The sequence below is a fragment of the Neltuma alba genome, unplaced genomic scaffold, assembly GCF_004799145.2.
Source record: "Neltuma alba isolate B1F8T4 unplaced genomic scaffold, ASM479914v2 tig00010867_pilon, whole genome shotgun sequence".
Taxonomy (NCBI): Eukaryota; Viridiplantae; Streptophyta; class Magnoliopsida; order Fabales; family Fabaceae; genus Neltuma; species Neltuma alba.
Window position 1 is genome coordinate 280,484 of NW_021635659.1, and position 12,628 is coordinate 293,111.

Here is a 12,628-nt window from a genome sequence, read left to right on the forward strand (position 1 = left end):
TTTTTATCTCCAATTTATAATCAGAACTTGAAGTATAATTTTTTATAGATTAAAAATACTTTTTTATTGTTCAAATTTATAAATAAAATTTAGGGAAAATGGCAACACACTTTTTTAATTTTTTTTAAAATTTTTTTTAATCTATATATCTATACAACTTATTATAAATCAAACTACTTCTTATAAATTATAAATAGTACAATTTATTGTGGATTAAAAATACTTTTTGACTGCTTAAATTTATAAATGAAATTTATCTCTAATTTATAATTAAAAATACTATTTTATTCTTTAAATATAAAAACTATTTTTAATATTTAAAGAATGAAATAATATAAAATTTATACTATGATTAATAGATTAAAAATGCCTTATTATAAATACTTTATAATTTATAAGAAGTAGTTTGATTTATAATGAGTTGTATAGATATACAGATTAAAAAGTATTTTTTAGAGAAATAAATATATTAAAAATATTTTTTATAAGTTATAAATAATTTATTTTTTAAAAGTATAAAATAATTAATTGTTATAAAAAAACGTGTTGTTAAATTTTAATCCCAGACTTATTATCTTATAATCAGAACTTGTTATTTTTAAATGTATTGTTGTTATCACTTGAAACAAAGTGTGTTGTTATAAAAAAACGTGTTGTTAAATTTTAATCCCAAACTTGTTATTTTATAATCAGAACTTGTTATATTTAAATGTATTGTTGTTATTGCCTGCAACAAAATTTATTGTTATAAAAAAATATATTGTTAAATTTTTATTCCAGACGTGTTATTTTACAATCAGAACTTGTTATTTCCAAATGTATTGTTGTTATCACCTGGAACAAGAGTAAATGAGTTAACTTATATTTTTTTTTGCATTATAATGTTAACAAAAATTTGTTGGCTCAATGGTCATTCCTTATTTTGGGAAGCATTAGGTTGGGGGATCAAATCCCCCCAACCTCACTTCCCCCACTATTGAAAAAAAAAAGTTGCAAAAAAAAAAAAAACAAAGGAAGGCCGCCGGAAGCGGCCGCCGTCGCTCCGGCGGCGGAGCTCCGGACAGTGGCCTGAAGCGGCCGCCGGAGCTCCGGCACCGGGGCCGAATTCGGTGAGGCAGTGGCTTCCTTAAAAAAAAAAAATTAAAGAGGGGTATTTTGGTAATTTGGCCATGATTTCATAATTACAATTTGAGACCGGGTCCCTCATGGTAATTTGGCATATTCAGGTGACCATAGAGTGATTTTGCTAATTTGAGGGTCTTTATTTGTGATTTCCCCTTATTATTATTATTTTTCCATATATCTTTTTGGATAATGACAAACCGAGAAGCCACGCAAGGCTTGGTCAGCTGGGTAGCAGCTGGAACAAAACATAAGACGCATGCAAATGCAAAGCAGAGGATTCTCAGGCGAGACGCAAAGCATTGGCTTTTTCTGGAATCGTTGGTTAGAGTTTTCTGAGTAACCAAACAGGAAATCCTGGGAGCCAATGAGGATTTCCACCACCATGTTATCCCCTATCAGATGCCCTGGCAAGCCCTCCGCTCTCTTTTGCTTCTCGCCATTCAAACCCCATAATATTGTTTCTATCAAGAAATCATCTTTTCTCGATATTCCGGTCTCAGTCAAGCAACACCGATATCTCTGCATGTCTTCGAGTGCTCGATCAGATGATGGATCTCAGAAATCATCGATTCAGGTTTTTTTCTTGGCTCAATATTTCGGGTGTTTTTTCCCCTTGCAAAAAGAAATGATTCTTCTTGATGATGTGGAGGATTCTGACCTTTAAGTACTTACTGTGCTCTGGATGATAAAAAAATAATAGTTTTCATTCTTAATTGTATCACGTGTAAAGATAACATTTTGGATTCTGAATTCTCAAATATGATTTCTCTGCAGGGAGGGGAAGCATTTTTCAGGAGCGTTTTGGAAGGAATGCAATCAGTGTATTTGAGTAGAAACCCCACAGCGAAGGCCATCTTGGACCTTGTTGAATCTGCTGACAAGAGTCAAATATGCTATGACCATCTGGCATTCAGGACATTTGGGGTAATTTTCTGGCTTAATTTGCCGAGTTTACTCCATCTCCAATGTCCTTGTGTAACTTATTGTGTATTTTGCTGCTTTGGATACTAATGCTGTAATGCTTTGGATACTAACTTATTGTGTATTTTACGGAGCTCATTTCAATTATTTACTCACATTCCAATTTTTCTGTTCTGTCTGTCTTACGCGCCACTATATGCATTATGCAACGATTAGTTACTTGAGAGATCTGAATTCTTTTGCTGTGTGGACTAAGTATAACAACAATACATTGGTTACAAAATTTTCTTATTTAGATTTCATTTGGAGACCTTCCTCCAATATCCTCCACCAGGTGCAAAGACTGAAGAGGCATTCGTGTGCAGGCTCAGCCTATATAAATTTGCCAATTTGTTAATTTATTTGTTTATGCATTACGTAATAGTTTCCTTGAAATGAATGATAAATGTTCTGTTTTTGCCCCTTGCCCTTGCAAATGTGGAACATTGCAGGTGAATGGTTATGGCATTGACTCGATGGCTAGTTTTTTTCTGGATTATGGCTATACACCTCAGGAGGAGCTGAGGTTTCCAGTTAAAAAGCTGAAAGCACTGTGGTTTTCTCCTCCTAGAAACTCATTTCCTGGAAGTGGCAGTGGTATTTATGGGCCTTTGCCAAGAGTTTTCATTTCAGAGTTACTTGTAGACCAGATGAGTCCACAAGCTCAGGTTTGTTCCCGAGAACACTCATCAATTGCTGTCCCCTTTTCATTTTTTTGCTTTTAGTATTACATGATAGTTTCCCCAGTCATTAAAGTATGATGCGCTTTCTTGTTTATGGTTTATTCCTGCTAGGCCTTTTGTAGTATGTCTTTTCTCTTTCTTGGCAAAGTCGAACAGCAGATTAGCTTCTTGTTTTTTTTCCCCTTCTTCTTCTTCTTCCAGTTGCAATGTACTCATTATTCATTCCTTAATGGTATTAAATTCACGTATAAATCTTTCCATCTTGCAGAGTATCTTGAAAAAATTATCATTTATTTGTGTTAAACTCTTAACGGTTGTTTATTCAATTTGAGCGAAAAAGACGAGGGATGTTATTGTTTTATCCATCTCAATTGTAAAGGTTGTGTTTTATGACATAAGCAAGTTGATGGCTGTGCTTGTGGAATTGTGTCTTGAGATCAAATTGGATTATCTCCAGTCATACATTTGAAGAGAAAACGATAGAAAAGAAAGTGACTCTAGATACGATGTGCTTCCCTTCTTGTAACCCAGTATTTCTTTTTCTCTTCCTCTTGATGCATTATATGTGCTTATTCTTGTAACTGCAGCGTATCTGATATGGTTCTGAGCTAGGGTTGCATCCCATGAAGTCATGTGGCTAAAACAGCTTTGTAATTATAAAAATCCTGATTGTAATTTTAAGGAAATGAATCCTTATGTGTTCTGTGTGGTTAAGAGCACTATCTTTTGTGTACTTGGTGAAACAAAGATTAGATACACTAATATGCACTTTATCATATCACTTTAGTATCTTTTAAAATCGAGATGTATTATGAGTGGCTGCATTGTGATCTGCATTATGCTATGTTATATTTCTGAAGTTCATATCTGAAGTATTACAATTTGCTGGAACTTGCTTGCAAGATGGCACCTATGACCTATACTTTTCACTCCAATCGCTAAAGCATGTTTAATTCATGTTGGAATAAATTTTCAGGAAATAATCACAAGATATACCAGTACTTGTGGTAACGGACACAAGTATGCGGCTTTAGCGAGTTCTCTTGGAGTTTTAGCATGGGACAAGCCCTCGTATTCTGAATTTCAAACATTGGCAAGGTATTTGATATTCTCAATATACAATGGAGAATGTTGTGAACAATAAATCAACTTCAATGCTAAATCATTCTGCAATCTTTGCATCTGTGATACGGATAACATATTCTGAATAAATGAGGTGATTGAACCTGTGTCTTTTTTGGGAAGCTTTCTAAGTAATTTATGGTTTTTATGCACAGCGAAAGCGAGTATGCTGCATGGACCCTAGTCAATGGATATGCCCTGAACCATGTTACTATTTCCACTCATCGACTGAAGTCACATTTGAGAAATATAAAGGATCTGAACCAGTTTATTGAGGATAACAATCTCAGATTGAATTCTGAAGGAGGAGTCCTGAAAGGTTTGTACCTTAATTTGTTACTGGGTATGCTAGAGTCTCCTAGATTTTACTAATCATTTCAGCATTTATTATGAATTAACAGGCAATATGGTCTGGTTTTCATTGAGATGTGAAAACTGAAAACAAGGGTGCAAAAGTGTCGCCTTCTCTTGTTTGAGCCTGCTATTTTTTTGTTGTTGGGATAAAATTAGGTGGTATTTTCGTGCCTTGTTATAATGGAATAAATCTTACTGATCATGACTAAATGCTAGGAAAGGAAATTTAATCCTGGAACGATGTCACTCTTATGTAAAATGGATTGAAATAAAAGGATAATAACATGACAAGGAGGGAAAAAAAAAGAAGAAGATAAAACCTGGATATAAATCGTCTGAATTTTTCTTCCCTGAAGTTTCATGAAGTTGTTTGGTTTTGCAGCTTTTTGTCCTGGGACATCTATACTGCTTTTCTATCATTAACTAAATTCAAAGGAACCCAGCTTGACGAAATCATCATTGGCTTTATTACGTGTTTTTCATTTGACTGTTCCAGAGTTGAGCAAACATTATGTTTCTTGATTCATTTGCTTATCATTTTGCTCCTTGATTGCACTCACTGAATGGTGATTCAGAATTGAACGAACTATATATGTATGCGGAGCATGATTTTCTAATTCACAAGACAAGTAATGGCCATGCTAACTTCAAGGTCCGTTTGGTATAAAATGGGAATGCAAATGAGGAAACTCTCTCCTTTATACATGGGAAACACACTTTCTAAGAAAGTCACTTTGTCGTCTTTCCCTCACATTTTTCCCTTTCCTCAAATTTGTTTCCCATGCATCAGATGCAGCATAAAAGTACTGAATATCAAAATCCTGTAGATTATTGCAATTTATTCTTCATTGCTAAGAAGGATCATATGATACGACTTAATATTTGTTCAATCCCCAGTGAGCCCTGACGGTCTTCTCTTGCAAAGCTCAACTGTGGCTGATTCAACCGATTTCCAGTTCTCTGATGGTATAACCAAATCTGTTCCTCGCTCTTACATCGAATTTGCTGAGCGCCTTGTACTTCCCCAATACAGAAATTTGCCTGACTCAGAGGTAAACATCATTCTTTCCCACTGAATCTAAATTTCCGGGCTTATACTTTCTATGGAAGTTTTTATAATCTGAAAGTTTAATCAAGCTCTTGGCTTGAGATCAATTGTTGACCCTGATGATTTGAATGAATATATTACATAAAAGTTTGCTGTTTATTGATGTGACATCATATCAATATATTATTATATTATAAAAATCAAATCATTCACTAGCAAAGTTAGTCTCCATGATGAGACGTTAGTAACCGGACAATTGTGTCCAGGGTTCAAATGTTAGTGCCATAAAATGCCTTAAAATCAAAACCATTCAGTAACTATTCTTTTCAAAACACTTTAATGTTTATACTATGCAAGCTAAATGGCTAATCCAGAGGAAAATCTTGTTTTAGAGCAGAGAAGGACCAAGGTCCTTGGCTGATGAAAAGAAAAATATGGCTGGACTAAAGTGCCCATACTTGGTCATAAGTATGATGATTTCTAAAACCGGAAGCTTAACTAGATAAAAGAGAAAACTCAATTGTAAATATCAGAAGCTTAGTTGCAAATAACCGAGTTTTCATCATTGTCAATTGCCTAGTTTATGATTTCAGCTAAGCTTCTGAATTTTGAAGTCACTTAACATAAAAAAACATATTGAAAATGAGGTTTCATATAATTTATAACCGTGCTACTAATATTTATAACTGAACTCTTGGTTTTCGAAAGTCACTATGTTTTCAACTGTCAATGCATTTTAGTCTTGCTATTTTTTTGTTTTTGTTTTTTGTTTTTTGTTTTTTTTTAATTTTTGAGTTTGATCAGCCAAGGACCGAGGTTCAAATCCTGGTGAAGTATCATTTCTACTGATCTAGTTAGAGATAATTAGGGATAATATCATTAATGCTTGTTCGTATGACTTGAACAGGTAAAAGAGTATCATAGAAGGGATGGCTTTGAGGTTGGAAATGCTGATAAGATCTTTGAAAGCACATCCAAGGTGCAGTTAAGCAGAACTGGTTCATAAGATGACCAAGCAACATGTGCCCTTTATAACTTTCCTTAGGGGAAGTGTAAGGGAAATTTATATCTGGACAGTCTAGGTTAAATGCTTGTATACGAGGGAAATTATATCTGGACGGTCTGTAGTTCATCTGGGTTCTACCTGTAAAAGTGTGTGAAAATATGGGTATATGTTTGTAATATTTGCAGTTGTTCCTAATCAATGTTTGCACCTACTTAAGTTCATAGAAGAAATGGCAAGTCTCACGATTCCTTTTTGGCAATCACTTACTCCATCCGTCCTAAATCCATCCTAAATGTAAAAGCTAATTTTTTTAACAAAAAAGAATCTGTTTTATTGATTATCCGAAAAAGACTACACTCACGGTCAACAAAGAAAACAAACACCTAGGATACAACCTAAGGAGAAAAGGAAATCAAAGAAACCTAGCATAACAGCCTATAAAAACAAATAAAGCAACAGAGTAAACGAAGAAATTAAGCCAGCACCAACATGATCAGCATGCCCTTCTGCAAAAACCCCAATATTCTTCCTACTATCAGAAGAGTCAGCCATCAAAATATCAACTAAGGGGGTAGGAGCTGTTAACTACCACCAACGTTTCCCTACTTCCTACAGCTGCTAGGAAATCAGCAGCACTATTTCCTTGGCGACCAACCAAGGAGAACTCCACTCCGGCCTTTCCCCAGCTAGCAATAGTACATCCTTCAACACCACATTAGATGCATTCTACTCCTGCAGAACTAACAACCAAACACTTGAAGAGTGCTTCACAATCAATCTCTATACATCATTTTTGCATATGGAATCTGCTGCAAAGCATCAAGTCTTCTTTCAGAGCAATACATTCAGCATCAAAAGCTGCAGTAACTCCACTCTATTCCCAAGACCTCCCAAAAACAAACATGCGTTGCTTCTACATACAATACTCACACCAGCACACTTCAAATGCTCAGAAAATACCCCATTAGCATTGATCTTCACAGTTCCCTCCTCTGGTGCTTCCCATCTTAACTTCCTTCCCACACCTCCGCCCCTCCTCTTGCACCCTTTCCCTATATTAGCAGCTTTTGCACCCCAAACTTCCCATACTAACATGCAGCCATATCAACTGTTCTTTTAGCATCAACATCAACTCCACCAAACATTCAGTTACACCTTCCTTTCCAAATTCCCCAACAAATGCCAACAATGAGGGCTTTATCCTCTTCCGTGATACTTTTGCTGAGCTAGAGCACATCCTCACACCCTTTCATGCTCATGTTTCTGCAAGGAGGGAATTTCATGCTCCCATGCACCAAGCACGAGGATAACTTTTTGTCTTAAATGTAAAAGCTACCAAGGGAATTAATTTTGATTATAAATATAAGATCCCAACTCACTTTGTCTCTAAATTTACAATTTTTTCTCGAAATTATCCTTGCTAATTGTATATATTCAAAGGGTTTTCATCAATGGAGATAGTTTTAATATAATAATCACAAGAGTATTTTAGAAAACAATTAATTTTGTAACAAATAAATGACTTAGCTAACTTATTTAATATATATTAATTATCTATTTCTTTTTTATTGACTGAAATTTGTTATCTACTTGTACATTTAGGATTAACGAAACCACATCACAAGAATCGTGAAATTACAATTAAGAATGTGGAAGTATTTGTTGTGATGTATGGGAATTCAGTGAAAATTTGTCTTAGCCCCTCGATGCTGTGGATGACTAATTGAGGGGCATTTATAGAATGAAATGATAACGGTCGAATTAATTAATTAAATCAAGGATATGATTACAGATGATTCAAATCAAATCAAATTACTATGAAAATGGTATTTCAATTTTAATAGTAGTAATTATCTTAAACTAGATTGAATATAGATTATTTAAATTATTTCGTAAATTGTGCATTAATATCACATTTCAAAGAGATGTTAGAATTGTCGATTACATGGTAATGTGGTTTCCTTACAGAAGCCACACCATCAAGATGATGTCGAAGCATACTATTTAAATACAATATGGATTATGCCTTCAACATTTGGTTTTATATATAAAATATAATAAATTCAGGATATGATTATATGTTATTCAAATCAAATTGCTATGAAAACAAATTGAATTTGCATTGGTAATTAATTCATATACATTAAACATGGATTATTTCATATATTTTCATAAGTTCGGTATTAATATCCCATTTGATTTAGCAGCTAGAAATGTTGAATTTGATTAGCTTAGCTGGCAAGGTGAATTCCTTGCAACATACAACACATCCGACCTTTGAACATTGTTTTATATAATTAATTTGTCATAAAATTTATGTGATTTTTAATATTATCCTTATTAACTATACTAAAATTTAATATTATATTAATTTCTATTCTCTCAAACTACTCTTATTAAGTATAGGCATATATCAGAACATATTTAATTTTCACTGAAACTATCAGAACTCTCTCTCCCCTGGTAGGTTGTCCATATGGGACCTAGGGACTCATGAAGAAAGGAAAAAAGATGAGTGGATCATAGGAGTGTCAAGGCTTGGGGGTGAGGTAGTGTGAGACTTGCAAGAAAAGAGAAGCTCATGGATTCGCCAAAGGAAAGGCTTCATGAATTTGCTAAGAAACGAGGTGGATTGTTTTAATGCAAACCCTAATTACCACTATAAATAGCACATCTACTCACACACACCCCCTATTTTCGCCACACACGAGAAAGAGAGAAGGAAGTGAAGTCTTCTGAGTGATCTTGAGTGTTCTTGGAAACTCTTGGTTGGTCTCTTGAAGGGTAGTGCTGCAAGGAGTCTTAAAGCTTTAAGGTAGTTACTTAACCCGCTTATATTTTAAGCATTGTTTGAATATTATGATATTGTTTAGCTTGCCAAGATGAAAGCATGATGAAGTATTTATATGTTTATTTGCTTATGTATGCATTATTGCCTTGTGTAGATGCTTATGCAAGAACATATATGCTTATGTATACAAGTTCGGTATTGTTATATTCATATACAATGTTGAACATGTATGTGTATATGATGAGTTTGTGCTACTGAGATTTTCCCAAATCTCACCTCTAATCTTCAATAGTTTAGAACCACATTAATCCATGGAGAAAGGAAAGAATGTGGCCAAGGGATGGAAGCTTTATTATCTCCTTTGTTATTGTTGATGCATGCATATGTTTATTTTGAAGGCTATGTTAACATATTTGTATTTATTCGTATAAGATATTTTTGGGATGGTTGTAACCATAAATTAACACTTTGCATGTAAGATTTATCTCCGGATTATGATTTCGGCATTAGGTGACCAAGAATCTATGTTAGATGTTTCCAAGTTAAGTATTGTTTCGGCATTCCAAATCTGGGTACTGTATGTTTATCATTATATTTGGCGTAGTAAATGGGACATTTTTGCTTGGGAAATTTTATATGAAATACTGGACATATGTAGCATTTCAATGAGCTAAGAATAAATAGATTAAGACATCTATAGCACCCATGAAAAATAATACTATTTGACTGAACATTGTGATTTAGGAAAAATAATAAACTATACCAATTGAGCCAATGAAAGTCTTTATTATTTTCTCCTTGTAGAGGACTCTTCAAGCTCTAAAATGAGACTTTAAATATGTTGAAAATATTTTTCTACAATTAGTTATGATTTTAGAAAGATGATTGTCATTTTTTAGAATTTCAAAAAATGTTGCGTTTTAAGAAAAGGTTTTGAAAGTTCATGTTTTTGTCTCATACAAGCTTCTACGGCTTTCCTATTGTTGTGGAAATATAGGGATGAGTTCTAGAAGTAAGGTATTATATTTTTTGTATTAGAGCAAAAGTTATGGCAAACTTTGAAAAATAACCTTTTGCTTTAGAAAACACAGAATATGTGACTTAGTTGCATTCGCCCCTTAGAATAGTCTATGATGCAACTTGGAATTAATTTTAAAGATGTCAGCAAGTGATAGTGATAGAACCCCTAGTTATAAGATTGGTTCAAATAATTACTCAATTGAGAAAAATAACTATTTAGAGTAATTCAAACTGTATATTAAAAGAGCCAAGAGGACATCCATACATAGGACGTGGCCCGAAGGTGTAGGATGATATAACCAGGTAGCGATAGAGACTAATAAATGAAACCATAGAATGGCTGATGGAGGAAAGTCCAGACAAAGATTCCCACTCAACATCGATAGAGATTGTTTTGCTCTCCTCATGGAAAGTTGCTTGAGCTTCGAAGAATGATGGTCAAATGAGGGTTAGACACCCTCAAACTCCTCTTGCTGACTTAACCACGTAGATAGATGAGGAAGATGAGGATGGACTAGAAGTCAAACTTCATGAAAATAATAAATAGGCTCCTGTAGAATAGTACATTAGATAAGGATATAAGCTTTCTCATGTAACTCAGGATGTTATCATCAGGGCAGAATACAGGCATTGGCTCGATCTAATGAGAAGGCAAGATGACTTTGAACCAAAGGGGTACTCTAGTCCCACGATTGATGACGAGTCTAATATATCATTGATAAGTGTGATGGCAATGGCAAAGGATGGAGAAGAGCTATTCAATGAAGGGATCGAAGTCAGATAGATGATAGATATGGACACATGTAGCAGGGTGTATAGGGAGGATGACAACAACAACAAGGAGAAGGAGCAAGAGAAGGAAGAAGAAGAGAAAGGACAAGAGGAAGTTGAAAATTATAACAATGATAGCAGCAAGGTCACTGAGAATGATCAATAAATGGACTAATTCAATGTTGTCGAGGTAACTGATTCCTTAAAAATGAGATTGAAGTACACCAAGTTAGTCACCAAGGTTTGCTCTTTGGATGATTAAGATATTCGCACCAGCTTTAAGGCATTTTATGACTTTAGTATGAAGAATAATCGAGACCCTAATAATCTTATTAAATTATCTGTGGAATGTTCAATATGTGCAACTTCATTAAGTTGTATGGCATTAACTTTGGTGATGAAACATGGAGTTGGATGCTACTTTTAGTGATGCCAAATGACATCTTTTGGGGACATATAAAAGCCAAGCTTCAAGACCACCTAAATATACTATTCTTTGAAGATGTGGTCATAGAGTTAATATTGCAGGAAGAGAGGACAATTATAAAAATTGGAAGAAAATTGTAACACTACTCAGTTTCTAACTTTGAGAGGTGCTTGAGGTGTAGGGCATAGAGACAAAGAAACTAGCTCAAAAAGAGGGTTAATAAATACTTTAATGAAGTATTTCCTATTTGTATTAATAAATAAATTGTAACACTAACCATAAAATATTTGTTAAGAATACTTGATAGTTTCTTTTATAACTCTCATATACTTGTTCGAAAGATCTCTACCTCACCATATTGTTGGTCTTGTGTTTTAATTGTCACGTACTTACTTGCATGATCTCTACCTCACCATATTTAATGGTCCTGTGTTTTAACTATCATATATTAGGCATCATATATTTGTAGTAGTAATAGAAGCAAAATCAGATTTGGTTTTCTTAATTAGAAGGAAGCTTACAAAAATATAATTAAAACACAACAAGTAAAGTCATTTTTTCCTATTGGTTTCCTCATAATATATTTATATATATATATATATTTCATCATTCTTTTATTTCATCATTTTTGCCCTCTTTAAAGGAACTTTCCTCCAAAAATAAAGTTGATGATATAACTCAAATAGAACATAATGTTGGAAATTTCTCTAAATAGTATATAATCCAAGAATCCTTTTCAATAAACAAGATAGTGAAAAATGATACTCCTCTGGTCCTATTTATAGGGCAGAGAGAGAAGTTTTTTTTAATCCTATTTATAAGTCATTTCATTAAATTTTTACCATGAATGTACTATATTGTCCTTCATTTATTATAGTGTAGATGGTTATTTTTTTTGAAAGGTGATAAAGTTGAAAAGTTGCTATATTTTAATAAAGAGTTAATGCAGTTTAAGATTTTTCTTGGTCTGTGTGAAACATGTTGGAAGTGTTTCATAAATAGGACCAGAGGAGTACACTACAAAGAGCAACATTCTAATTGTGCTGATTTGAAAAACCTTTACAATGAATGAGGTAGTTGTAGAAGTTATCATTAAATAGAAAAACAATATGCTCTGTTTTGTTAAGATATTTAATATGATAAATCTTTAAGGCCTGTTGGTTGCCGATTTGAAATCTTGAATTAATCAAAGATTCCTACCTTCATATTTTATAGAGATTTCTTCCAATTTAGCCTCGTTCTCTTGCCTTTTCTTTATCAAATTCATTGTTAATATTTTTAAAACCTTTACAATAGACAAGATACTCATAGAGAAACCTAA

At 33.7% G+C, this 12,628-nt stretch overlaps 1 protein-coding gene across 1 annotated transcript; it reads left to right on the forward strand.

Annotated features, from left to right (window-relative positions):
• The first annotated feature begins 1,347 nt into the window (after nt 1–1,347).
• Nucleotides 1,348–6,557, forward strand: LOC114759563 (uncharacterized). The gene is made up of 7 exons (XM_028948760.1): nt 1,348–1,699; nt 1,900–2,049; nt 2,538–2,753; nt 3,745–3,866; nt 4,046–4,209; nt 5,142–5,296; nt 6,200–6,557. The coding sequence occupies exons 1-7, from the start codon at nt 1,490–1,492 to the stop codon at nt 6,296–6,298; spliced, it is 1,116 nt and encodes a 371-aa protein (XP_028804593.1). The 5' UTR covers nt 1,348–1,489; the 3' UTR covers nt 6,299–6,557.
• The last annotated feature ends 6,071 nt before the right edge of the window (nt 6,558–12,628 follow it).